Source organism: Aegilops tauschii, chromosome 5 (genome assembly GCF_002575655.3).
Source record: "Aegilops tauschii subsp. strangulata cultivar AL8/78 chromosome 5, Aet v6.0, whole genome shotgun sequence".
NCBI lineage: Eukaryota > Viridiplantae > Streptophyta > Magnoliopsida > Poales > Poaceae > Aegilops > Aegilops tauschii.
Window position 1 is genome coordinate 446,776,882 of NC_053039.3, and position 27,666 is coordinate 446,804,547.

At 49.4% G+C, this 27,666-nt stretch overlaps 3 protein-coding genes across 5 annotated transcripts; all 3 read right to left on the reverse strand.

Moving 5' to 3' along the window:
* Positions 1-3,585: 3,585 nt before the first annotated feature.
* Positions 3,586-4,889, reverse strand: LOC109758244 (uncharacterized). Its single transcript, XM_020317090.4, has one exon. The coding sequence runs from the start codon at positions 4,673-4,675 to the stop codon at positions 3,794-3,796; it is 882 nt and encodes a 293-aa protein (XP_020172679.1). The 5' UTR covers positions 4,676-4,889; the 3' UTR covers positions 3,586-3,793.
* A 3,129-nt stretch (positions 4,890-8,018) lies between these two features.
* LOC109758252 (rop guanine nucleotide exchange factor 1) lies at positions 8,019-11,005 on the reverse strand. Its single transcript, XM_020317097.4, has 5 exons — positions 10,479-11,005; positions 10,259-10,375; positions 9,597-10,144; positions 9,053-9,400; positions 8,019-8,844 (listed from the first exon to the last, which is right to left on the reverse strand). The coding sequence occupies exons 1-5, from the start codon at positions 10,711-10,713 to the stop codon at positions 8,410-8,412; spliced, it is 1,683 nt and encodes a 560-aa protein (XP_020172686.1). The 5' UTR covers positions 10,714-11,005; the 3' UTR covers positions 8,019-8,409.
* Positions 11,006-17,275: 6,270 nt separating this feature from the next.
* On the reverse strand, positions 17,276-24,661 carry LOC109758253 (enoyl-CoA hydratase 2, peroxisomal). Of its 3 annotated transcripts, none has more exons than XM_020317098.4 (12): positions 24,382-24,661; positions 24,267-24,289; positions 24,076-24,181; positions 22,944-23,020; positions 22,677-22,749; positions 22,150-22,189; positions 21,377-21,449; positions 21,147-21,297; positions 20,750-20,820; positions 20,123-20,296; positions 19,939-20,022; positions 17,276-17,533 (listed from the first exon to the last, which is right to left on the reverse strand). In XM_020317098.4, exons 1-12 carry the CDS (start codon positions 24,448-24,450, stop codon positions 17,497-17,499), a joined length of 978 nt encoding a protein of 325 aa, XP_020172687.1. In that variant the 5' UTR covers positions 24,451-24,661; the 3' UTR covers positions 17,276-17,496. The 3 variants fall into 3 exon arrangements, with proteins under 3 accessions (XP_020172687.1, XP_020172690.1, XP_020172688.1); XM_020317101.4 differs by having other exon boundaries at positions 17,276-17,542; XM_020317099.4 differs by lacking the exon at positions 17,276-17,533 and having other exon boundaries at positions 19,789-20,022.
* Positions 24,662-27,666: the final 3,005 nt, after the last annotated feature.

Here is a 27,666-nt window from a genome sequence, read left to right on the forward strand (position 1 = left end):
CCCATTTGCATTAATAAGGGGCTGATTGCTTTTTAAAAAATTGTAGGGACAGCCCACCCGCAGGTCAAAACCGCCTTTGACCATTGCCATGTCAGCACCAGCTTGAGGCAAACCACTCAGAGGAGTTTTTTAGCCGGTATTGGATTGTTTAGGGGGGTGAGGGAACAGAAAAAAAACATCAGGGGGTTATGTGAACCACCAACTTTATTCAGGGTAGTAAAATGGACTTTTTTCCAACCAATATATGAGTACATTTGGTTGTAATAATAACTTGTATTATGGAGCTTAGGAAGTAGTTTTTACCCTCTAGGGTTGTGAAAAAAGATGTATCTGCTGCAATTGCAGGTTCAATTCGGAATTGAAAAATGATATCTGTATATGTAACTGGAAAAGATGTACTATTAAGTAGTTGGCCAGAAGAAATGAAGTTGAGGTTGTGCAATAAGTAGTCTACCAAAATGACATGTCCAACGAAAAATATTCTGGACTTCGAACTTTTTCCAGAGATCGTAGAGAAACACACATTAGCTAAATGTACGGTGATGATGCTTGGTTTCGATGTCACTGTATATATAGCTTTCTTGTCGAGTCGGTATGAATTTCTTTCGCCTATGAACACATTACCATGAGCATGACTCGGATAGATCTGATCATGTGAAAGCATGTCAGATAGACAGTGGAATGAAACATCATAGCATTCTCGTCCTCTCTCTAATAAATTGGACCTTGTCCTATGTTGATATATATTTCTTTGAAACTATGTAAATAAAATTTATTTATATATATGTATATCTCCTCTTTATTATATATGTTCATCTAGCATGCTGTTGAGACACGTTGAGATGTTTCGTACTTCAGGTTGATTATTCCTCCCTGGGTTCATATGAGATTTTGAAGATTTGAGTTTGAGCATTTCAGAAAAGATCTCCTCCCTAGGCTCAAAGGCCCCCTTTTGATAACATGGGCAATACCTAGGACTCAAGTGATGTTGGATCCTAAAAAGTCAAATCCTTAATATCAAATTCTAAAGGGCCCTGGGGCCGGGGGTGCCCCCTGTTGTGTTGTGTCCCCCCTCGCCATGTGTTACGGTATGTGTTTTTCGTTTTATCTCTTCCTCGTGTACCCATGTTCTTCTGGTTCACTTGAACCCTATGTTGTACTAGAAGAACGCACGTGCGTTGCAACGGGGCCACTTTAACTTTAATAGTTCAATATCAATTATGTTAATATTACATTTAATATTCTCATACATATTAAGTGACATTGACGACCTTTTTTACCATCAAATTCTCACACACACACCCTCTCCCTCCCTCTTCCTCACTCTCTCTCCCCCTCTCCCTCACTCGGGAGGTGGGACGAAAATAAACCCGGAACGGAGACTACCAACTGAGACATTAGGAGTAGAGATCATTTAGTTGGTAAGAATAAATAGAAAACGGTGTTAAAAGGAGAAACAGATTAGAATACATTGAAAAACCAAAAGGACGATGTAAAAGGGGATTCGCCCTGCCCCCCGGGCCTTGCCACCGAACCGGCTCAGCGTTCCAGTCCCCGCGCGGTCGTCTTCTCCTGTTCCCCGAGCCGCGTCGCTACAGAGCCGGGCTCCCGCCCGACCACCTCGCTGGCATCGAAGGGGAATGGATAAGGGTGACACCCTTCCTTCCCTGCCCCCATGGCCTCACTCCTCCTCGACGCCCCCCTCCCAAATCCACTTCTCCTCCTCGCTCGCTCGATCCCGTCGATCTGGACGAAGTCAGACGCCACGGCCACCATGACCGACCCCGTCCACATGGCCACTGCCCTCCCTGCGGGCTAGGAGCTTGTCGAGGAGCTCCGAACGCCTTCGCTACTTCGTCTGCGCCAACGAGATCAAGTCCAGCACCCCCGCATCGACGTCGCTGCCGTCTTCCTCAACCTTGGGCCACCGCGATATTGCCGTCCGATCCGCACCGCCCCGAGCTCCCATGTCTTCCCCTAGGGCGCCATTGACACCGACATGATCTCCTCTTGCCTTTCCCCTGTTTCCCCTCTCGTTTGCTCTCGTTAGGTATTTCCCCGTGGCCGAGAACCGCCGTCCGCCATGGCCATTGCAGGGGTAGCCACCGAGCTCCTCGGATTGACCCCGTGGCACATGCCCGCTCCTATGCACGCCCATGCCCGAGCCTGCCGCTCTTCTTCCGTGCCCGTGGGGCCACTCCCTCTCCATGCCCACGCCCGTGCTACACCGTGTCGGTCGCACCCGCCGCTGCCGTCGCGCTCGCCGCAACCACCGCACCACTGTGCCCCGCGCGACACACACCTTGGCCGCGCGCCACACTCTCGCTGGCTGCGCTCGCCCCGTCTGTTGCCGCCTATCCCTTCACTCGCCCCGCTGTCGCGCCCCTGCCTCGCGCCGCCTCCAGTCGTGGCCATCTTCTGCCGGCCGCCCCCTCAGCCACGCCGGCCGCATCTCTGCCCTCCACCGTCGGTCGCTCGCCTCGCCTGCTGCGTGTTGCTTCCTGCTGCTATGCGCAGCTCTACCCGTGGTACACTGCTGCGCCATGCCCTCGACACCGCCGTGGACAAATGTGGCGGAGGGATTGTTAATGGAGTACGAGAAGGAGGTGGCGGAGAAGGTGTGGAGAGGCAGGAGGTCTGGGCGGTGTCACCTGGCTGTGGTGGAGGTGTTTATGCGAGAAGGAGCCGGAGTGGAAGGAGAGGTCACAATTGGAAAGAATCGCAAAAGATTCATAACCCGGAGATCTTAGTTCAAAAAAATGCTAATATCGATGGAGGGGTGATTTCCTTCAATAGGTGGAAAACATAGGAAATATTGGTTATTATCAAGGAAAGGTAAAAATTTAGAAAAGTTAGGATTTTTGAACTAATTTCTATGCAAATGGGGTTTTATTGTTTGGTAACGTGATATCAGTATTTGCCCATTTGTGACGTGTCTGATTAGGAAACTTTGCAAATGTTAAGAAACTATTTATTAGGAGGAAAGTTGTGACGTGTCTGTTATTTGTTTCCTAAAAAAATTCACTAATAAGAGAAATCGATTGATTTAGATAAGTTAGGAAAGTTAGATTAAAATGTATTATTTGTTTCCTGAAAATCTGTTATTTGTTTCCTAAGACAAATTGAACCAATAAAAGGAATCGATTGATTTGCATAATTTAAGGAAGTTAGACCCGTGATTTGTTATACGTTAGAAAAGTTCTGGTTATAATAAAGAGTGGAGAGAAAAATAAACCGATGGACCAGGGTGGGAGGGGGTGGTGGGAGGAGAGACGAAAAAACCAGCGAAAATAAACCGCGGACCAGGGTGGGAGGGGGTGGTGGGAGAAGAGACGAAAAAACCCAGCAAAAATAAACCGCGGAGACGATTCACCAACTCATCTATTAGAAGTAGAGATTAGGCTGTAAAGTCTATAGGCAAAAATAAATACAATTCAGGTGAGGAAAACTCTCCTCCGATGAACATTCAAAAAAACTAAAGGGCCCACGTGCCAATCGCGGGAGAAGCAAACAAAAAATAACAAATTCTAGAAACATCCGGAACTTTTGGTTAGTCTTTTGAGGCCATCGGCTGACGCAGTCAAATTTCCACAAAAGCACTCACTCGCTGTGCATGTGCTTGTATTCAGAGATGAAGCTTTTTTATTACAGTACAATATTAGCATAAGATTGACACGTGTGCTACGTTTAAACATGGTTCATGTACAATTCAGTATGTATATGGTTATGTATTATACCATCTCCTCGGCCTCTCAGTTGCGCTTCCATGGTGCTCGGCCCCTCGCTCTTTCGCTCACTCGAGCCTGTCAATGGAGACGCCGCCGCAGAAGACGTCGGTGAGCGCCGTTTTGGACTCGAGCGCGGCCTTGAGCAGCAGCACGGCCTCCTTGTGGCCGAGGTCGACGGTGAGCTCCTCCAGGGCGGAGCAGTCGGCGACCTTGAACTTCTTGAGCAGCATGATGGCGGAGATGGTGGACATGGGCTCCACCGTGAGGTCGTCCATCACCAGGTAGCTCACCACCTCCTTCACGTACCCTCCTGCTCCTGCAGACGCCGCCGCCTCCTGGGCCGCCGCCTGCGCCAGCTTGCCCTGCGCGTCGCCGGGGCTCCACCGCATCTCCACCGTCATCGGCTGCCGGCACACCGGGCACGGCAGGCCGGCCACGTCCGTCACGCACGTCGGGTTCCCGCGGCACGACGTCCCGTACGGGCCCGCGCACCGGAAGTACCGCTTCGGCGGGGCGGGCGCGGCGGGCGGCGGGGTGGCCGCCGCCGCCGCGGCCGGCTCGCCCGCGAGCAGCAGCGCGAGCGCGGCCGAGGGGATCGCCGGGCAGAGGATCGCGTCGCGGTCGGGCGCGGCGGCGACGAAGAACTCGTCGCCCAGCGCCTTCGCCCCGGCGTAGAGCGTGCCCAGGGAGCCCGGCGCGGTGTGCGCCTCGTCGGGGTGAACGTCACCGGCGCCATCTCCAGCGCCAGCGGCGTGCTTGGCGATGACGCGCGCGGCGAGGCCGGCGGGCACGCGGAGGAGGCCGATGAGGAAGTCGACGGCGTCCTTGCGCGCCTCCGCGTACAGCACCCGGCGCGACCGCCTGTCCACCAGCAGCTTCATCTGCAGCCCCGCCGCCGTCCCCTTATTCTCCGCCGCAGACGCCGCATCCTTGGCCGCCGTCGCCATGCCGCTCAACGCGGGTGAACCGCTGCTTCTCTGTGTCTCAGGCAACTCGCTGCCGTCAAGCTACGTGGACAGAAGAAAGAAGCGGCTTGCAAAGCTTGGAGGACCATGGCCTCGCAGTGCCTCTACTTATACGAGCTCGACAGAGGAAGCAAGTTGCATTCCGGTTGCGAGATCGACAGGCAGGAGACTTGCAGGGAAGGGACAAGTCACCGTCCATGCAATGCAAGATGCTGCATGCCTCCAAGGCAAGGCGTATGATCAGATGAGAGGGGAGAGGAAGGCCACTCTTGGTATATTTGCAGTGCAAGTATACCACTTTTTTCACCCGAGGTTTCGATGGTTTTGCCGTGTGGTTCAGTATCAAGATGTCCGCTTCCTCCATGGAGAAGCCAAGCTGATCCCACAGGCCGGGGAGGGAAACAACTTTACTGTACTGGTTAACACAATCAGTCTTGTTAAGTCTCAGTCATGCTCTATCCGTGAGATCTTACATTAAGATCCGTGCAACTTTTTAAACGATTTCTTTTTTCTACATATTATGTCACTTGACTGAGATTTGATTATATCTCAGACCTAGCCACATCCTAACACAATAAGAGCAACTCCAATGGGGCGACCTATTTCGTCCACTCGCGTCCGTTTGGGTCGGCGCGGACACAAAAGTCGGCCCAACGCGTCGACCCAAACGAACGCGCGTCCGCTTGGCGTCCGTCTGCCGACCCATTCCCGGCCCATTTTTGAGCCGGATTTGCGTCGGCGCGGACACGAGATGGACGCGCGCCTACTCCTCTCCCCGGGCCCGCCGGTCGGTGGCAGCCACCACCATTTTCCCCCAAAAACCCTCCTGCCCGCGCGCTCCCGTCCCACACCCCGCCATGGAGGACGCCATCGACCTCAAAGTCGCCGCCGGCCTCGCCTCCCTCGCCTCGTCCGGCGCCCCCGCCCCCGCCGGGAAAGGCAAGCCTCGTGCCCCGCGCAAGACCACTGCCGCGGCCAAGCCAAAGAAGCCGCTGACGCCCGCACAGCGGGCAAGGGAGTCGGCCAAGAGGAAGGACCGGAGGCACGCCGCGGACGCGAGGGATGAGGCCGCCGCGCAGGCCGCCGCGCAGCAGGAGGTCACCAACGCCCGTGTCACGGCGGCAACGAGGGAGGCGCTCTACATGCTAGGGTTAAACCCTGGCCAGCACGGCCTCCTCAACGCCGCCGTCGCCGCGGCCAGCACCGGCTCATCGGCGTTTCCTCGGATGATGCTGCCCGACTCGCCCCGCGCGTCGGCTTGCAACCCGGTGCCCGGCTTCCACGTGTACCCGCAGGCCTCCCGCCTCTCCGGGGAGTGCTCGCCCGACGTGAGCGTGGTCACACCTTCCACGCCCCGCGCCCGCGCCCATCGATCTCAACACCACCCCGGTGGCCGGTGGCTCGTCATCCAGTGGCGCGAGGAAACGCGCGCGGCAGACGCCGGCCGGCGTGCTCCCGGAGGCCCGCAACCTGTTCGACGGAATGTCGTCCGCCGTCGACGAGGACTACATGCAGAACCTCATCTTCGAGGGCGGTGCACCGGCCGCTGGCTACGATCCCGACGAGACACAAAGCCAGGACGGCCCCGGCCGTTCACGCCGACCGCTGGCTATGATCCCGATCAGGCGGCCTTCATGCGTGATCAAGTCGGCATCGACGTGAACGGCTTCCCACTCAACCACGAGTTCCCGGACGACTACGGGCTAGAGGAAGAGGACGAGTGCGACATCGAAGTGGAGCCCTTGTTCGAGGACGAGCTCGCCAACCAAGCCGCCGGTCCTAAGCCGAAGCGCAAGAGCAAGCACACGAAGGCATACACAGTGGCCGAGGACAAGCTTCTTTGCGAGTGTTGGCGAGACATTGGATAAGACCCCAAGACGGGCGTCGAACAAAAGCATTCGACCTTTTGGATTCGTGTCCACCGAGAGTTTCATGAGCACAAGAAGTTTCCGCCTTACCAAATTGTGAGCACGCGCGGGTGGGTGTCCATTTACAAGCGATGGAGGGTGATCCAACAAGAGTGCAACAAGTTTTGCGCCACTCTTGAGAGCGTCAAGGCCCGCCCCGTGAGCGGCACAGGCATGCAAGACATGGTATGCTAGCAAGCCGCCCTCTTTTGTGTCATCAAGTTCATGCTTGCGTGTTCATTTGCATATCATTTGCCCATATGCTTGCATGGAAACATTTTGTAGGCATTTCAAGCTTTGGGGGCATTCAAGGTTCAACACAACGGCAAGTGCTTCAACCTTTCCCATTGCTTTCGGGTCATCAAGGACGAGGAGAAGTTCAAGGCACAATATGCCGCCCTCAAGTCGCGTGGGGGGAAGAAAGCCATGGAGGAGGTTGGGGAGGGCGAGCCGGCACGGCCGGGGGGGAAGACCAACTCCAAGAAGGAGGACAAGCGGGATGTGGCATCCAACGCCTTGATCGCAAGCGTGGAGGGCATGATGAACAAGAAGGACTCAAGGGAGGAGGAGCGTCGGCGTTTCAAGGCGGAGCAAATGGACGCTTTCATGGAGATCCAAAGAAGGAGGCTTGAGATGGACGCGGAGAAGCAAGCCAAGATATTCGAGCTCGAGGCGGAGAAGCAAGCCAGGATGCTAGAGATCGAGGCCGCCAACGCCAAAACCAAGGCCAAAGAAGTGGCACTCGCGAGCATGATGACCGGGGTGGAGATCATGAAGGTGAGTCTCAACACCGTGTCGCCAAGGAAGAGGCCGTGTTTCGAGAAGATGCAGACCGACATGCTCAAGTTCGACGACGAGTGATCCATGGCGGCGAGCGCCGTCTTTTTTGTATGCCGGCAGGTGTGCTGACATGACCACGGGGTCCGCGGTGGCGTGGTCGAACTCAAGTCCCACCTTTTTTGTGTGCTGCCATGTGTGCCGGCCGACTGCCGAGTGCGCCGGCATGAACTATGGTGATATTTTCTGAAGCCGGCATTGTATGCCGGCACTGGCAGTGCCGGCATGATGAGACATGGCCGGGGCATGATCAGCCGCGGGCCTTTTTTAAAAAATTGATGCGGACATGAAATGAGTCGGCGTGTTGGGCGACTGCCGACCCAAATGAAAAACTGGGCGGACGCCGACCCAAACGGACAAAAGGCGGACAAATGCGCCGTTCGTTTAGGTCGGCCCGTTGGAGTTGCTCTAGCTAACTAACACAATAACTGTAACTAATTTGCACACAACGGCATCAATGAACGAGCACTGTCACTCTCACTGTACTCATTTCAGAGATGAATGAAGTGACCGTTGGTCACTTCAGCGACTGCGATCAAATCACATCACAATTAATAGAACTACAATGGTACGCAAGGAAATGAAGAAACTAAGCGTCGGATCAATTCATCAGGAACATGTAAGTACAGACAATTCATCAGGAACATGTAAGTACAGCAGCAACATCTCAAGTTCAACAACTTGCTGTCTTGCTGCCCAACCCAACCTGCTAGCTAAGCTAGTATAGACATGAACAAGGGGTAATACACACAGCTGACTGAGTGACTGACACATGAAACTAGACGGCATCAAGAGTTCACTTACTCCATTACTAGGTGAGCATGGATGGGTAGTACACGGTCCACGGATCGATCGCGCTAAGAAAGCACAAAAAAATTGACTGATGTTGCTTCTGTACAGGGAAGCCTCTAGTCCTACCGACCGGAATCAGTATCTGTTGAACGATGATACCTGTCGACCTACGCCAAAAACTCAGTCCCTTTCAGGAGCGTCTCCGGCTTCTTTCCGCGCGCTCAGGTTTCCGGCATAGGTCCACACCTTCTCTACATCGCCGGAGAAGAGCTTCTCCACTTTGATCTCGGGTTGTTTCGCTGGCGGGTTCTTTTTGCTCGGTGGTGGCAGTGGTGCTCGTCCGGGGCTGTTGCCATTGACTGGGGTGGAGGAGCAGAAGGTGGGTGTGGCGAAGGGGGAGGCGTACGGCGTGTGCTGGATCGAGAATGGGCTCGGGGAGATCTTCTTCTGGACTGGTGCGCCCGTGCCGCGGTTGAAGATCGAAACGGTCTCCGCCGCGGCAGACTTCTTCGTTGCGTCGTCCACGTAAATCACGTCGTCGATCCTCGCAATTGTGTTGAACGCCAAGCTCTCCAGGACCCTCGAGTAACTTTCAAGTATGGACTGGCCGACATCCTGGGCAAGACAAGGCAGGAACAGGGTGAAACTTTGTTTAAGCAAGTCATGTAGTACAAAGTTCAGTGATGTGAACAGAGCAAGTTTCTGATGATAAAATGTATGCTCCAGGTCTAGCTAGAATCAGTTTTGAATAGAGAGATAAAAATGCAAGCAATCACTTTCAAGACCATTGTGTTCCAACGAGTAGGTATGAAAAATTGTTAACCTTGTTGTACTGGATCTTGTTCATGTCAAGGGAAGTCTGTGGCAAACCAGGGTGTCGCAATCTTAAGCTCTGTAGCAGACCGTCGGCTCTTTGGGACAGCACTTGGCTCTTTGTATCTCCAACAAGACCCTTCACTTTTCCACCCCAAGATTTCTTCGACTTTGCCTGAGGCGCCGTTTTCTTTTGGCCCTTTAGTCTCCAGACATGGATGGCGGCCTCTATTCTGTTTGCTACTTCAAGTGTATGGTGCTCCGATGACAGGTCCAAGCAGTCCAGGAGGCATTCAGGTGAGAATTGTTCAGCCGTTATGTACCGGTAAATTATCTCACCCAAGCAAGATCGACCACTCTGCAGAAAGAAACAACATCTTATAATTGATAAACCTATTGAATTGGACATTTGACACACAATTGATATAAATATCCATGACCCGAAACAAGTACTTCATGCATTTGGTACACTCTTCTCAGCAACTTAAGTGTGCATAGCAGCTCAGTGACAGTTACTAGTACCAGTGAATCATACTGAATTTGAAGTGTTTCACCTTTGGCAAGGACTCCAGGTACGCCTCCGGGATCTTCATCTCAGCAAGCACGTCGCTGTTGATGGCCATGGCGGCCTTCAGAATCTGGTTGGCGCAGTCCCTGCTCTGCTGCAGCTTCCTCCGGGCCTCCTCGGGCAGCCCCTTGGGCGGCACCCGCGGGCACGGCAGCCACCACTTGTCCTCCTGCCGCACCGACGACGGCCGCCCGCAGGAGGAAGACGAGGAGGACGGGCAGGGCCCCCCGCCGCCGTCGTCGACGACGATGCCCCTGTCGACGTACCAGAAGTCGGTCTCCTTGAACTCGTCGATCATGGCGAGGAGCATGGCGTCGAGCTTCCTGAGCGCGGGGAGGTTCATGTAGAGGTCGCTGCGGGGGCGCGGCACCATGACCTCGAACTGGCCGCCGCCGTCGGGGAGCTCCTGGAGCGAGGGGATGAGCTCGACGATGGAGTCGGCGACGGAGAGCAGCCAGTCCATCTCCCGCGTCCACATGGCCTTCCTGGCCGGCGCCAGCGGCTCCAGCCGCCACAGCTCGCCGAACACGGTGGCTGGACGGGTTCGGAAGGAAACAAACAAACAAACAGACGCGCACATTCAGTATGTATTTTCCGGCAGAAATCACGGGAATGCAGGTGAAGTGATTGACCGAGGGAACCGCGTACCGGAGAGGTTGGTGATGGCGTTGGAGACGGCGAGCGCGGTGCAGACGCCCTTGCCGCTGCCGGACATGTCCTCGCCCAGCAGCAGCTTGGCGAAGCGCTCCTTCATCATGTCGATCTCTGCCATGGCGAGCGCAGCAGAAAAAGCTCTCCCGTCAGAAAAAAAAAAGCGCCAGTACTAGTGCGGAGTGGAGTAAGATCTAAGCAAAGGGGGGGTACTTACCGGAGAGGTCGGAGGCGGGGGTGGAGGGGCGGAAGGCGGCGGAGGGGGTGGGGAGCTGCGACGACGAAGAGGATGCGAGGCCGCGGGAGGCGGAGGCGTCGGAGGAGGAGAAGGGGAAGCGGCGGGTCGGGGCGGAGCAGTCGCTGGAGGTCTCGGAGCCGCTGACGTCGGCGCTGGGGCTGTAGCTGCCGCAGCAGCGCTCCGACCCCGCCTCGTCCTCCGACGCGCTCGCCATTGCGGACGGCCGCCGGCGGGAGCGAGCGAGCTACGCGCGGCGGGACTGGTGGCGCATCTGGCGGGGGGGATGGGGTGGGATGGAATGGAATGGGGGCGATGTGGATGCGGAGGCGGGGAGGGAGGGGAAAGCGACGGGAGTCCACCAGCGCAGCGCAGGCGGGCGGGGGAGGGGGAGGACTAGTACTGGTACTGGTACCGCCGACTGATGGATGTGGCCGCGCTCCTCTTTCCAGATCTTTTTCTATGCGCGTACGAGTAATATGTAACCTGTGCCGGCGTGCTTGTGCTGTGAGACGATGATGGATGGTAACGGCAGCTTGTAAATGGATTTTGGGATGAGGAGGTTGCTACAGGTAGATCGACTTTGAGAATATGCTTCACATTGATAGCCTCGCATTATGGCTTTCTTCTTTCTCATAATGCGTGTATTCCAATCATGGATCTTATGTTTTGATCAAACCGTTGTTTGTTTTTAACGGTGAGCTGGAAGTGGTTGTTCCTCTTGTTCGGACGCCTGAGAAACAGCAAAAACCGATAGATTTCTTCCATTTTTTGTGCTGATGATGTGAGTATGGTCGGAGAGGGGTAGGAATAGAATTTTGTTTCTTTGGGAAAACTTAACGTACAAGCACGAAATGGAAAGTGGGTGCTTTTCTTAAGACGGCGGAGTAGAAACAGGGCGTCGATTTCAGGCAAATTGCAAAACAATCGGCGGTTTCTGGCGGGAAGAACCTATGGGAACGAAATTGCCGCATTGACGCGAGGAGGAGGAATGGAGGGAGACCAGGACCCGGGAGAGGAAAGGACCAGAAGAAGGATGGGAAGAGCTCGGGAGTCGGGTCCTTCCATCTACTCGCTTCTCCGGGATGGCGGAGCGATGTAGGAGGGCAGTGAGTGAGTGGAAGCTGAGGGGCCGCCATATATAAGACGGGTCTGGGGACCCCCTCCGGGAAAGAAAAAAACCCTAGGGCTGATCCACTTGACAAAGACCCCCACTCTCCGTGGCCAGGCGGAGAGGGTTGTAACCGCTAGGATAGATCTTGTCGTTGATCCCCTAGAACTTCGGCAACCACAACAATACCGAAGGCAGGAGTAGTGTCTTTCCTTCTCCCCGAAGGGCCCGACTTGGGGTGAACTCGTTGTGTCTTCGCCCTGACCCCTCAATCGGTCATTGTCTGTCCCTACCAAACAGCTGCCCCCAAATGACACCGTCGCACGAAGACACTGTCACACGAACAACTGTTAAAATATGGTTGACATTGATATCCTTAGCATTAAGACTTTCTTGTTTCTTGTACTACTTATATGAATCATGAATGAATCTTATGTTTAGATCAAACCATTGTTTTTAACGGTGACTTGGAAACAGTTGTTCGTGTTGTTCGGATGTCTGGGCGATAGATTTCCGCCATCATAGTGTGCCAATGGGGCGAGTGCGGTCGGAGAGGTATAGAAATAGATTTTTTGTGTTTTTTTTGGCAAACCTAGACGAAGAAGCGCAAAATGGAAAGTGGGTACTTTTCTTAGAGGGGGAGTAGAAACGGGGCGTCCATTTCAAGCCAAACGCATAAGGAGCGGCGGTTTATGGCGGGAACATATGGAAACAAAATTGCCACATTGACGCGAGAAGGACGAATGGAGGGCCACGGGGACCCGGGAGGGGAAGGACCAGAAGAAGGATGGGAAGAGCTCGGGAGTCGGGTCCTTCCATCTACTCGCTTCTCAGGATGCCGCTCCCTCGAGGGCGATGTAGGAGGGCAGTGAATGAATGGAAGCTGAGGGGCCGTCGTATATAAGACGGGTCCGGGGACCCCCTCCGGCAGAGAAAAAACCCTAGGACTGATCCACTTGAGAAAGACCCCACTCTCCGCGGCCAGGCGGAGAGGGTTGTAACTGCCAGGGTAGATCTTGTCGTTGATCCCCTAGAACTTCGGTGACCACAACAATACCGAAGGCAGGAGTAGTGTCTTTCCTTCTCCCCGAAGGGCCTAACTTGGGGTGAACTCGTTGTGTCTTCACCCTGACCCCTCAATCGGTCATTGTCTGTCCCTACCAAACAGCCGTCCCCCAAATGACACCGTCGCACGAAACTACGACACACATCCCTACGTATATAGAAAGGTCATGTTTGCTCACGAGTCTAGTCTAACCCTGACTCTCCCTGAATATCTCTTGGTCACAACTCTTATTGTAAAGTCACGCACACTGACATGTCGTCTGGTGGAATGATGCAGAAATAGAGCATCATCTTCGGCGGGAACGTGCAGAAAACGACATTGCCATTTCTGCAAGTATATAACGGCTATGTTTGCTTATGAGTCTAGCTTAACCCTAACTCCCTGATTATCTCTTGATTTTTCATCCTTCTCTAACATCGCAATCTGTGACCTATAACCCCTGATGACTTCGTGAATCATGAATCTTATGTTTAGATCAAACTTTAGTACATGCAGAGAGTGATAGAAATAGATATTTGTTTCTCGGGAAACCTAATGTAGAAGTACGAAGTGGAAACAAGGTAGTTTGAGAGTCGGCGGGACTGGTGGCAGTGGCGCATCTGGGGGGTGTATGCCGGAGAGGGGACTGGAAAGCGACGGGAGCGCAAGCAGGGAGGGCAGGGGTAGTAATTCTGACTGATGTGGTCGGGTTCTTCTTTTCATATCTCTTTAATGTAGCTTGTACCTGTGTTTTTATGTGACTATGAGGTTAACGGAAGATTGTAAATAGATTTTGAGAGTTGCTAAGCTAGATCAACTTTGAAATATGTTTGGCATTGATAGTCGTCACATCAAGATTTTCTCGTTTTTTAATGCGCACATGAACCATGGATTTTACGTCTATATCTGTCGGTGGTTTTTAGCAACTTAAGAAATAGTTATTCTTATATTTCTCGATCGTTTGAGAAAACCCGATACGTTTTATGTTTATATTTGTTGAGGAAGAAGGACCGAAAGTCGGAGGGGAAGAGATCAGGAGTCAAGTCCTTCCATCTATTGGCTCCTGACGTCGCTCCCACGAGAGCGTTGTAGGAGGGTGGCAGCGAGTGAATTTAACCTGAGGCCCGCTGTATATAAGGTGGACCCGGGGACCCATGCGGGAGAGAGAAGAAACCTAGGACAGGTCCACTTGAGAAAGACCCTACTCTCCGCGGCTAGGCTGAGAGGGTTGTAACCTCCAGAATAGATCTCTCTGGTGTTCCCCGAAATCCCCGGCAACCACTACAATACGAAAGGCAGGAGTAAGGTCCTACCTCCTCCTCCTCGAGCCCGAACCTGGGAAAACTCGGTATGTCTTCACCCTGACCTCTCGATTGCCCGTTGTCCATCCCTACCAAACAAACACAGTCCCTCCCCCCCCCCCCCCCCCCGACGGCATTGTTCGCACGGAACCCTGATCTGGGAGGGCATGAAAATTTGGATTTAGTTGAGATTTTAGTAAGGTTTGATTTGATTTGATAGAATTGAATGTAGGACGTGGTCTTGGGAAATATCGATTTGCTTTAGATTATTCCAAGTTATTGTATTTGTGTTGGTTTTTATTTTGTGCGGCATCGAATGTGATTACAAAAAAAAAAAAAAAAACCAAATGGAGGAGGAGGTGAGGGAACCTACCAACTCCCCTTTAATAATCCCTCTGTTTCTTTTCACTCCCCGTGTAAAATTTATGTAAAGTCAAACTTCGTGAACTTTGACCAAATTTATGTCGAAAAAATATCGACATCTACAACATTAAAGTTATATGATACGAAAATTTAATTAATTCTATGATGTATATAATAATATTAATTTAGTATCAAGTTTGACTTTAGACGAATCTTATATGCAACGTAAAGAAACGGAGGTAGTAATATTAGAGATAGAGATAGAGATAGAGATGGGGATAAAGACGGGTTTGAGGCGCCCCGCGCCCGGCTATAGATGCTCTAGAGATAGAGATAGAGATAGAGACTTTGTAAAGGCAGATTGTCGCTTCACCAAATACCAATACTAAGAAATAAAACTCTATAATTTCCTGCAAAAGAAATTTGATGTACTCGTACGTACTCGAGCAGGCAAGGACAAAGGAAGGGCAAAGAAAAAAGAGGGCACGGCAGGTTAACGTTAACCACGCGGCCAGCATCATGAACAAAGCGGATGTGCCACGCTCGCTCGCATCGCGTGAAGGAAGGGAACAGGATGGGGGAAGAAGGCTCCATTCCATTTCCATTGAGTGTGGGCGAGGACCACCACGTCAGCCGGCATCAGTTATTACGGCATGGATTATTTGGCTGGTCGCGCCTCGAAATTCGCGGCTTGTAACGGCGGGCGGGTGGGCCTGCCTCCGTTCCGTTGAGTGGGTGCGGGCCCTCCCGCGCGTGACCGAGATGCCTGGGCCCGCGTGTCTGTCGGCTTCGTTGATTGATTGACTGGTGTCCGTCAAAAGCTTGACCAGTCAGTTGACCCGCGTCTCCTCTATTTTTTTCTCTCCCGTCCAAGCAGTGGAGTACTAGACTATAGGCCCAGTGGAGCAAGGCAGCCCACTGGATCTTGGCGACTATTCTTTACTGCTGTCTCAAAAAAAAAAATTCCCACCCGATCTGCAAAATAACTGTCAAAATACGGGTCGGCGTGGAAAAACCTACCCGATCAAACACCGCATACGCGTCCGACCCGTAAATTTTTTTGCGGAGCGCGGCAAAAGATCTTCCCCGACCTCTAGATTCACGGGGTGGGAGGACGACCCGAGCTCGGCCCCTATCCGCAGCGAGATTTGGCGGGAGGAACATTTCCGCGCCGTTCCCGCTCCCCCCACCCTCCGCCACCATTGCCCCCGCCACCTCCCACTTCGGTGCATCTTTTTCGGCAGTCCTTCGCCGCCATGGATGACTCTCTGCTGTCCCCCGTCACCATCGAGGTCGCGCATGCTCAATCCCCTCGGATGGATCTCGTCGCCGTCCATGTTGGCCCCGCCGTCGCCCAAGGCACCACTGCGCCTGCCCGCAAGCGGCAGGGTAACGTGGTCATGCAGGGCGGGAATCCAGTTGCCCCCGCCGCGAAGGCCCGCGCTCCGGCGCTAACGCCGCTGCGCGATCCCGGCCAGCGGCGGAGAAGGTCGGCAAGGTCTCCCGCATAAAGCGGAAGATGATTCCGGCTACAAAGAAGCCGTCTCCTTCATCCACTCCCCCCGCCCCGGAAAGAGGTTCTCCGGCGATGCCGCTAAACGGTGCTGCTGAAAACAAAGCCATGTCCAAGTTGCTCGCCGAAGAGAACAAGATCACGGCAATGAACCGCAATGACATGGACGACCTCACCAAAGAATGGCATGATATGGCAATAAGAGAAATTTTGAAGAGGAGAATGGTTGCGTCGGCCAGTGCGTGTTACAGTGCCGGAGATGTTTTTTCAACAGCTGATGATTTCGGTGCTGGAGTTGGAACAAGCGCCGAAGGTGGATTCGGTGGTTCCGATGAACTCCACGGACTGGATGGCGCAGAGTGAAGATCGGCCAAGATGATGCCGGACGTGGTCGTCACTTTTGCAAGACCCTCTTTTGCGTTTCTCCTATAAAACTTAAGCTTTTATTTGCGCGTGAACTGTGTTCTATTGTTTGAATTTGAACTTATTTGTCGGAATCGATGTCAAATTTGATAATTGGGTGTCTTCGGTTTGCTAGTCGACGCGGCGGTGCCCGAGCAGACCCCGCGTAGCCGACCCGTAAAAGAGCATATTCACCGAATATCTTTTTTACGGATCCGTTTTGCGGGGTCTGAGTCTAATCTCGCCCGTGCCGACCTGCATATACACTTTTCCGCGAACTGCAAAAGACTTATGTTTGCGGGGTCTGCTATAGATTAGAGGCTCTTAGAGCTTCATCAGGAACGAAAAAAAAAACAATATGTGTCACGCGCCCCGAAAATATCGTGTTAGCACTCTGACTGATGATTGCAGCCTGCTCGCAGCGTAGTAGAAAGAAAAACCGATTTGTTTAGTCGGCACAGATTGTTTATACAGTACACTGGTACTACTAGTACAACGTAGAGTGAGTACGGCGTGGGGACAGGCATGCATGCATCATTGCGAGAGCCCACTACCGCTACCGCTACGTACTCGATCGTGAGCTTTCACGTGCGTATCGGCATACGTACGCATGCATACAAGATGGATCGATCCTGGAATCTTGGACATGGCGCGACGTACCGTGGGCCTAGCCAGCCATAGCCATGGACCGACGATCGATCGACAATGGAACGTAGAGCGAGCCGGTAGATGGGCGATGATGATAGTATATGTACTCTATATATGTGTGTAGGAAACTGGCGGTAGTAGTACCAGTACCACTACGTAGCGCTAGCTGGCTGGCTGGCTTGCTAGGGCAAGTACTGTGTCTGCTCGTGCACGTCCGTCCCCCGCCCAAAACCAGCTGCCTTGCAATTGCATTATTCACTCTCTGATCTTTTTTTTGGGTAAAGGACTCTGGAACAGTAGTAACGACTTTGTCGGGCAACCACCGCTCTACCCTCTATATATGCATGTTGCCTCTACTCAACCACACTCTCATCACCAGTGTTGTGGAACGCCGAATTAGTTGCTGGTGTCGATGCATGAGCAGGTGCACATGCAAAATTGATTTTATTTAGACTGAACGGGTCACAAAGTGTGATATACTATGATACAGAAACGTGCCGGCCGGTCTGCTCCACCGCCGTCACTCTGTCTCTGGCTGTGCATCCTCTCCGGCCGTCAATTGCCCCGAGACTGTTTCTTCTTCTTCTTCCTCTTCTTCGTCCTTGGCCGGAAGGCTCCTACAGCCGGCCTCCTCCATTATCAGCACCTGATGACCTGCCACACCTACATGGGATTAGCAAAGGGGCCCTCCTCTTTTACATGGTGAATGAACTATCTCTTTATAGCATTATTATGCATTAATTCATACGATGCAGACGGATTAATGAATAAATAATCTACTGTCATGCAAAGTGCATCATCTGGATCACATCTGATGTTGCTGGTGTGTAGTGTGGTGGGCGACATGTAGGTGCTAGATATGCACACACGCGCACCTGACCTGCTTGTACTCTACAAGTACCTTGATAAAAGCAAAGTAAATTATTTTTGCGTCTAAAAACACAAAGCAAAAGATGTGTAAACATGGAAGCTAATAAGACCGGCAGCTAGCTATGGCTATGGCTAGTGCTCGGTCACTGTTCGGCAACACAAAGGGTGGCAGTAGTACTGGCTAGTTAAGCTAGCTTCCTCATCTTTTGAGAGGGATGGGGATTGGTGTGGATGAGGAGCCCTTTTTTCAGCTTACCTTTTTATTATATTTGCGTTGCAAATGAAAACAAGGAAAAGCTATTGTGATGCGCCAAAAAAGAATGTGGCAGGTAGGTGCATGCCTCGATCAGATGGGATCCAAGAAAGCAGGAATGATTAGCAGGGCAAGGACCCCGAGCTTGGGCGTCTAGCTAGGCACCACTGGCTGGAGTTGGCTAATGGAGCTGCATTATTTTGAGGGGCTCTCTGATTCGTAGGAAAAGCGGAGGAAAATCAGGGATATAATTTATTTTATTTTCTTCCTCTGATTGCAATATTCAGCTTTTGACTCAAAAGAAGTAGAGGTTGATCTCATTTCAGAGAAAGAAACACCAACTTTACAATTTATTTGGACCTAGTTACGGACAATTCCCATAATAAAGGAAGAATGGACTATGTCAGGCGTTTAGTGCCCTAACACCATCGTAGTGAACAGAAATGCATGTGGTTTGACTTTGATTGAACCATTTTCTTCTTTGGCTTCACACGTTTTCTCTTAATCGTGTGCTTAATAACTATAGTATCATATTTTGCACATGCATGCATGGATCAATCAATTTATTTTAAGTTTTTTTTTTCTAGGAGCGCACAAAGCAGAAAAAGACCATGAGCATGCTCGGAAAGGCTTGAAGCAAAAATTTTCCAAATGGGACCTAACTTCCTACGACGAAGGTTGCGCTACTATACTCTCCTGGGTGGACTGAATTTGACGATCGATCGACGCCTATTTGGCATGTGCCGGTGTTATATTAAGAGCTTGGTTAATAGTATAGCCAACTGCTGGCTATAAGTCATTTTCATGTCATCTATAGCCCATCTTATAGCCAATATGTAAAATAGTTGATTAGAAGAATGTACTACTTTTTTATTATATGGCCTATCTTTCACTCTCACAAAGTGCCTAGGAGTACGTGCTAGAGCTGGCTCTTCACCAAGAGCCCGCTTACCTTTTCTCTCCTCTTTTGTTTCCTCCAACTAAGCAAGAATATATTAATTTATTTCTTATAGCCAGCTAACTCAGCTCTATTGTAGTGTTTACTATTCCGTTGGCAGAAGTAAGAGCAAGCATGGAGCCGACGGAGCATACATACTTATGCGTGTGTCTGTTCATCGGTCGTCACGACCGCAAAGGCGCCGGAGGATCCAAGCAGGCAGGCAGGAAGAGGTAGTGTTGCCTTGCGCCAACTCGAGAGAAAAGCTTGAAAAGCATCACGATCCTCGCACGCACGTAGGAGACCGTGCCCGCCCACGGTGCTCTACGCTTCGATCGGGGTTCCGGTTCAACTCAGATTCTCTCTCGCTGGCTTCCCCTTTTGCTTTTGCTCCGGCCTTTTTTCCCTTTCCCTTCCGTTCCATTGCACCGCCGGACCGATATCCCCTCGCTGAACACCGTGAACTGAACCGTCCAGATTCCGGTGCGCCACGATTGCTTCTTGGTCTTCAGTCGTGAAACTAATTGTTATTAACAGCGGGCAGTCGCAGCTACGTAGTACGTTAAGAAATATAAGATGGTTTAGATCACTATTTCTTTCTTTACCGAGGGACTACTCTACGAGCGCGACCCGTTCTATTCTGTGTGTCTCGACGTCACAAGTTTCAGAGTGAGAAGAAAAACGGAAATTTGGAATTTTACCTTCCTCGTGGATATAGTTTGTGCACTTGCCAGAATCCATGAATTTTGCAAAAAAAAAAAAAGAAATGCTCCATCTCTAATTTTCGTAAAACATTCCAATTTTGTATTAGTTTCGTGAACAAAAAAAAAAAACAAGTACTAATACGAGTTTATCATCTGCACAACCGTACAGAACACTTGTCATCTCTTAGGACTTAGGAGTATAGTTTACAACGGAAAACCATCCTCTTTTCAGAGCACCACAGTTAGCTAATCAAAGCACCGATTAAAAAGTATGTATATTCCTCACAGCACTTACAATGATGAGGGGATGTGTTTGAGCAGCACGTATCCGGAAAGCACGGCGCGGTCACGCTCCTTCGCCTTGGTCTGGTACTGCACCCTGCACAAGCCAATCATTCCAATCCCATGGGTTTCTTTCTTTGTTGTGAACATCAGCGCATTCCAGTGACCAACTGGTGGTGCTAGAGAGCAACGCTTACCTCTGGCCGTCGACCCACATCTCGGTGACCAGCGTCTCGCCGGGGTAGACGTGCAGCAGGAACCGGCCGAAGATGTTCCGCACCGCCGCTGGATCCCCGTTGCAGAACGACTTGATGACCGCCCGGGCCGCGAACCCCAGAGTGCAGAGGCCGTGCAGTATTGGACGGGTGAACCTGCAGAGGTTCTCGTCAGATTCAGAAGATAACCAGAGCTTCAAACAGGGGAAACTGGGCCCAGATAAAAGAGGATCTTGCAGTATGTACGCATCGAATTGAGAAGGCTTTTGTTGGATCATGTGAACATGAAAGTGCAGGAAAGTTTACCAGAATACAGACTCCAATCCTAACCAACTCAAAACGAAAAAGGACATGCTCATTCTGCTAGCTACCGTTAGTTTTCATTCGCACAGGAACATTGTTCGCCTGTTCTTCAGGAAAAAAAAAAGCATTGTTTTGACTTCCGAGTGAACATTACTCTTTAGGTACTTCATCTATGGCTAGTTACTACCCCTCCCACATATTTTGCCAGAAACTAGAAACTCCAATGCAAGATTTGGCCCAAATATTTTCTTCGATGTCAGGATTCAAAAATAACAACAAAAGAATGATCAAGTTGAAGTGACATACCCTGCAACCTGTGCAACCATAGGGTCTGAATGCAAAGGATTATAATCCCCAGATAACCTGTATAAGAGTGCCTGGATTGAAAATGAGAAGGAATCAGGCTGACAGAATAATGGCATGTTAATAAAATGAGAAACTGATTTCTTCTGCAGAGCAAGATTCAGCCTTCTTGTTCAACAAGGTGCACCTTAAACGATTGGATGAGCAAAAGGCCAACATGGTACTTGGGATTGTTAGTGTAAGATGAGCAGTTGAGCACATAATTCATAAAGTAACACATGCCATAGTTACAACTTATATGGTTATCATAGTTTCTCCGAGATACAAGGTGCACCTTATTACCAACAATGACGAGTAATTGCGCAAACAAATAAAACAACAATCAGAATGAGTAGCATGCCTGGGATTGTTGTGTCTGGTCTTCATACACTGCAGAAGGTGCGGAATTTGGAATAGAAATGCGAGAAATCTGGTTGGCAGGATAAGTCGTATACGAGTACGGCCGGGAAGAGTCCGAAAAACCCCCAGCGCCACGCAAGAAAATAGTACTCCTGCATTAACATAATCGCTTCTTTGTAATTTTACAGAAAGAAAACTGGAAGACTCAAATCTTACAGCCATATCACAGACCTGTTCATACATAACACTTCGCCAGAATCTTTGAGACTGGTGGTCGTTTCGATCTCGAGAATAGTTGCTTTCCCTGCACATTAAAACAATTGACTCAATATAATGATTCTCAAATTTGAGTATAATATGTCAGGGGCGGTTTTGTATTGCTCCAAACAGGTGTTCAGAGGATTTGAAGGATGTGAATGATGACCACTCGAAACTTCATAGCAACTGGACGGCACTTTGACTAAACAATCCTGCAGGAATGGATGGACACTGACAACTGACGGACAAAAATGAAAAGGTGAGCTTGATACTAGCATAGGATGAAATGGACCAGGGATGGAACTGTTATTCAACAGAGCATTTATTCCTACGATAGTGGAATCTACAACCATGGAGTTGATGGTTCAATAGAGTATGATAAATTATATGTGAGGAGCTCTACAGGAAGGACTCAGCACATTATGCTTCACTATTTCTGAGAATATGGTGTGCATTTGTTACACTCAGTGTACTTAAGAAAAGCTGCAGCATTTTCATTTTTTCAAGATTGTAACGGCTACTATTGGTCTGCCACTGAAACAAAATGTTGGAAGATGCAATGTAAGAAATTTGTCCTAGTTCCACCAACTGTAAGATCATTCAGTATAGCAATAGCATGGATCAAAGCAATGGTAAAACTAACAAAAACAGGAAAACATGTAATAATAATTTTTCTGAATGAAAAGGTAAGGAGCACAAATTATCGAGTATGTATGCACCATGGCATGATCAACCATTTGCTATACCTTTGTCGTGCAAACCAGCTACCTTAACCTTGTTTACAACCTGAAGAGAAAAAACAACAGGCAATTGTTTCCATGAGTGTACGGCAGAGATGAGGGCTCTGAAGAATATTCCATTTCAAATTCAACAACTTAAAAGAAATCTTCAGTACGTAGTACCAGTATACAAATAGTTTTTCCAATAATGCTGGATTAATTAACATTTAACAAGCAAAGGGAATATGTTCTCTCTTTTAATTTAGAAAACAACCTCAACAGCTATAATATCATCAAGTCGCGACTAACATGCACGCACATGCAAGTCAACTAGAAGAGCTTAATTATCAGTGGAGTTCTTTTAGCATGTTTATATGTATCCATGTAGAAAAAAATAATTTGGTGATGCAGTTACTAGGAATTGTTGAAGCCACTTCCGGACAAGAACAAGTGGATTAAATGCGTGGGCAATCAGTCTGCGCCTATCTCATGCATAATCTCCAAGCACAAGGATGTTACAATAAAACATCTGAGAACGATGGTAAGCTACTTACACTGGCACATGAAGGAATTGGCTTGTAGATCTCTATGTATTGTTGACCGTGCAATAGAAGGCTTGCATCGAAGCTGGAAAACAGAAAACAAGACGAAGTGCTTGTAAAATAATATGTATGTTTAACATATTTGAGCTGCTTAAATTCTAACAGACAAAACCTAGAGAACTGAAAACAGGACCAAGAAGAAATGTGCAAATTAGGGGAAGTTTGTGAATATACATAATAAAAAGAAAGTAAATCTCAAAAGCGACATGTCAGTCTTACTGAATGCCAGGCACATTAACAATTCCACGCCCATTGCTGTTCTTGTTAGGAAATAAAGACGCAAAGGTAGGAAGCGCCTGCAATTTAATTGAAGAACAAAATTATAAGTTTCACAACTTATGGATGAAATGTGAAACAGATGCCAACGCAACTATATAATAGACGAGAACCAGATGAACTCATTGAATGAAACATAATTCCTGAGTACAGTTGCTTTGGATTTCTGAGCTATACAATTAGCTTAATTTCGTTCTTTCGTCATTCACAGGCACCAAATGTTGTTTATTACCAAAAAAAACTAAATGATGTCTAACAGTTACTCCCTCCATTCCGAATTAACTGAAGTTCTAGCTTTGTGAAAAGACAAACTTCTCTATGTTTGACCAAGTCTGAAGAAAAATATGCTAATGCTTAAAACATCGAATACATATTACACAAAAATATATATTTATGATGAAACTAATTTGTGTTGTATATGTTGATATAGAATTGGTCAAACTTGAAGAAGTTTGACTTAGCTTAACATTAGAACTTCAATTAATTTGGAATGAAGGGATTATATATTTACTGGATTGCTAGTCCCAGGACCAAAATAAAATTGACTAAGGTCAGCAATGACATCAGCTCGTGAACATTGAAGCTCCTGGTTCATCTAATTTACTTACTAGGGGTGACTCGATGACATCAGAGTCAACATAAGACCTGAAATGAGTTGTCCAGTCATCAGTAATTAACTAAGGTCGATACGGCTCAGCCGCTGACTAATCTCAAGCCTAAGCTCACAAGTAGTAAGATAATATCCTCACTGATAACAGCTCAAATCAACCGGAGTTCAGTAAAACTGGAATATGGATTGACGACTTTCAACTGGTACCTATAGATTGAGAAAGTGAAAGGATAGTTTGCATCAATGCCTCCTTAATTTAACCACTAGCTATATCATGAACGCTGGTACAGTACAGTTGCACTACAAGATAATGCACGCGTCTGTATCCCTAAAAGATCAATTTTTTTTTTTGCGACTCTAAAAGATCAATTTCACAGCCGAATTGGTAAGACTGGGGCATCGCAACTGGCAGCAACCAATTCGCGCAGAGACGAGAGGGGATCGGACCAGGGGGGAGAGGGGGACCTTGATGTGGCGCTGGCCGTCCCTGTGGTGCACGAGGTGGAGCTCCTTGTCGTCGACGGCGTCCGCGCCGCAGGCCCCCACGCCGAGCGCGTAGAGCGCCACGTCCCTGCAGGGAGCACGGAGACGGCGTGAGCACGTACGGGATCAACCAACCGGGGGAGGCGTTCCGTGGAGCTGAGGTCCGCACGCACCTCTCGTCGTAGGCGAAGGAGACCTGCACGGATCCGCAGAGAAGAGTGAGGCGCGGGCTCGGAGGAGGCGGAAGGGGGAGAGGGGCCGCGCGAGCGGGTTAGTCAGTTAGTTTACCTCGGGGAACTTGTAGGCGAGCGCGACGTCGGGGTCGACGGACGCGACGGTCCTCCCGTTCGTCGCCATGGCCGCCGTCGAGATGCGCTCCGCTGTGTCTGCCGCCGGGGGAGCGGCGATTGATATAGAAGGGGGTGGGAGGAGAGCGGTGGCGTGGCGTCAAGGATGAAGCGACAGGAGAGGGGAGAGAGGGGTCAAGGAAGACGGAGCAGCTTAGCCGCCGGCGACCGATACGTGTCACAGTGGGCGGGGACAGCGCAACACAGCACATGGTTTAGCTGGGCGGATAGGCAGCAGCCGGTCTAAACTTGACTTCCAAATAGACAAGATAAACTATACCCCCTCTCCATTCAAAATACAAGAAGTGCAAAATTTGACTTGAGTCAAATGTTTCTGTGTTCCACCTAATCTGCGGCAGAGACATGGTCGTTCCACAGAACCAAATCAAGATCATTAGACCATGAAATGTGTTTTTATATTGCATCTATTTGATTTTGCAAACCATAAACTTTCCCGTGAGCTTCGTCGGGCTCTACAAGTTTACAGACGCTGAGAAAGGGCGTGCGACGCACTCGTGGTTGACGGAGAGAAAAATAGTTTTCGACATTTTCTAACAGTTGTTCAATAGGCGCAAAAGCAGGTATATATGTCAAGTAATTTAGCTTTGCCGGGGCTCTCGCATGCTTCTATGGTTTAGAGTGAAATGCCTCATTAATCCATCCACTCAAAATAAATGCATGCTTTAGACCAACAACTCAGGAAGTGATCGGATTCAATCCATAAACGTTTATGTGCTAGATCTGATCACTTCTTGAGTTAACGGCCTAAAGTGTGTATTTAATTTGAGTTAATGGACTAATGACACATTTCACTCTATGGTTTATTAGGCTCTTCAGTGGCATTTTGTAGGGATCTCCAATGGAACATCCAGTTGTACAGACCAGAGACCTTGACTAGAGCGTTCAATCTCACTTCAAAATGGAGACTCAACTTAATGAATGTGTAATGGATTCGCTTCACCGGACACAACAATAACACACAATTGTACAACACAACAGCAACATAAAAAAATGCCTCAAATTCCAGCGGAATGCATTTATCATATTTTTCTTGTCTCATCGACAGATGACGATAGAGGAACAAACAACTTGCTTTGCTTGCCGGGGGGTCTCCAATCCATGTGTTTGTCTCCATTGCCAACAATAGACGGTTTTGTGGTGATTGGTGAACTCCAATCTGTATTTTTGTCTCGGTTACAGTTACATCATTACTCTACTCTTCATTTGCTCAACCTCGAACCATATGTTTTCGTCTCCATTGCCCATGACAAGGCACTTGTCTCTTTCCTCAAACATGTGAAGTTAATGTGTTAATCTTGTCATTGTCAACTAGCTAGTATAGATTACGATTGATTTAAGACAGTCTCATGGTTACTACATATCCACCTCCGTCCCTGAAAGCACACACATACGTGTTGTCCTCTTGGAGGATGGACAGGCGACTTGTTGTTGTTTCCCTTGTTGTCTCATTCAAATGCCCAACTCCAACCTGTAATTGCTTAGCACTAATTGTCGTTAGCGCATGGGCTCATCCGCTCTCAACTTGGCAAGCTCTGGTACAATTCGCACATGCCACACTTGAGATAAAAACATGTAATAAAGTCGATATGATAAGTGCAAAGAGGGATAACTGCATTTAATTCATCCATCAAAATTCACGAAGTGGCGTCCCCATGTTCAGAGAGGAGACCAAGTGTCCACTCTCACCGTCCATCCTGTGCCCTACTCGCCGCGACTGAACATGGCCGATGACGCTCCTCATGTGTTGACTTTAAATTTTAGATACTATAAAGTACTGCTCCCTCCGTTCATAAATATAAACAAACTCTCCCAACATAGGCACATCAACAAACTCGCCCAACACTTGGACAACACAAATGAACCCTCGACGATGAGAACACCAAACTGAGAGGACGAGCCAAGAAACCGAAGATCATCCATCAATCTGCTGCGGGCGCGTTTCCTACAGCGCCCCTCTTCTTGTCTTTGCACCTGAGAGACTTCTCCTTTCGGATGCCGGTCCGAAAACAATCACCCCCCTTCTTGTTTTTGCCTCTGATTGTCGTCCCCGTTAGGAGGCAAGCAATCGCTCTTCCCAATCCAGGATTAGCAACCTCCACGCTGCCTTGGGCACCGTCGATTTTTGTTGAAATTCTATGGCAGTTTCCCTGTTTTATTTATGGACTTGACAGCACTATTATTCACAGTCCATGTTCTGTTTACCATGTATAATCGTACTCCCTCCATTCCATATTTGTCACTGATTTAGTACAATTAAAGTAAATCGGGGGTAGTACTACTACTCGTCTACTCCTATTTAACTTGTACATACATGCACCGTTATGTATTGACCATCACATATGAAGTTATTGATTGACCCTCATCACTAGGAGTACCGGCATGTGAGGCTTCTCGATTTCTTAGGCGTCATCTGATAATCTCTGTACTAACCGTCGTTTCATTGGGTCTGGTTACCCGCTATCGCGTTCTGACGACTCCTAAGCAGAGTTGACAGAGCTCAGGACGACTTAAATTCAGTATCACATGAACTCTTCAGCACTAGTTCAAATTCATGTACGACCTAGAGAAGTAAGGCTTCATTTTTTCAAGATACGATGATTTTTATCGTGAATTTCACCATTCTAACTGAGTGTCCTGTAAGTCGACAATGTTTCGAAGTCCATGCACACAAGATTGTACTATAGTGGTGTAATATGTATACTATGAATACTGTTGTCGCATTAGCTTCTTTCATGATTCTGGAGAACAAAGTTGGTCCAGGTGCTTTTTCTTTCAGTTTTCAATAATAGGACTTACTAGTATATTGCATCGAGCGGGAGAAAGAGATCGAAAAATAAAAGGCAATAATAAAAAGCTCTATAAATTTAGGGTTCTACAGATATGTCAGCCTCCTAGCAACAGCAACAGAGCATGCAAAGCAGCAACCATAGCCTCCTTTCTAGTAACAGAGAAGTTCTTCATCAATCGTCGGCGATTCGTCGCTGGATGATGATGATCTAGAGCTTCCTCCTGCACAGGGGGCACGATCCATGCTTGATCAGCCAGCCGTCGATGCAGGGCGCATGGAACACATGCCAGAAATTGGGCAAGCTCCACACCTTCTCACCAATATGGAAAATCTACAAACCACCAGAAACAGCATCACCAAACAGTTGACAAAAAAACATCATGCAAGGACTTCACAAAAACATTTACATCACTCTTA

Bases quoted from the DNA above. Each gene is read 5' to 3' on its own strand.
- LOC109758244 (XM_020317090.4), bottom strand. From the start codon at position 4,675: ATGGCGACGGCGGCCAAGGATGCGGCGTCTGCGGCGGAGAATAAGGGG.
- LOC109758253 (XM_020317101.4), bottom strand. From the start codon at position 24,450: ATGGCGACGAACGGGAGGACCGTCGCGTCCGTCGACCCCGACGTCGCG. The intron at 20,297-20,749 runs GTATGTCACTTC...GAACCTCTGCAG, and splicing joins ATGGTTGCACAGGTTGCAGG to GTTCACCCGTCCAATACTGC. The intron at 20,023-20,122 runs GTAAGCGTTGCT...TGGCTTGTGCAG, and splicing joins ATGTGGGTCGACGGCCAGAG to GGTGCAGTACCAGACCAAGG.
- LOC109758252 (XM_020317097.4), bottom strand. From the start codon at position 10,713: ATGGCGAGCGCGTCGGAGGACGAGGCGGGGTCGGAGCGCTGCTGCGGC. The intron at 9,401-9,596 runs GTGAAACACTTC...TTCTTTCTGCAG, and splicing joins ACCTGGAGTCCTTGCCAAAG to AGTGGTCGATCTTGCTTGGG. The intron at 8,845-9,052 runs GTTAACAATTTT...TGTCTTGCCCAG, and splicing joins ACAAGATCCAGTACAACAAG to GATGTCGGCCAGTCCATACT.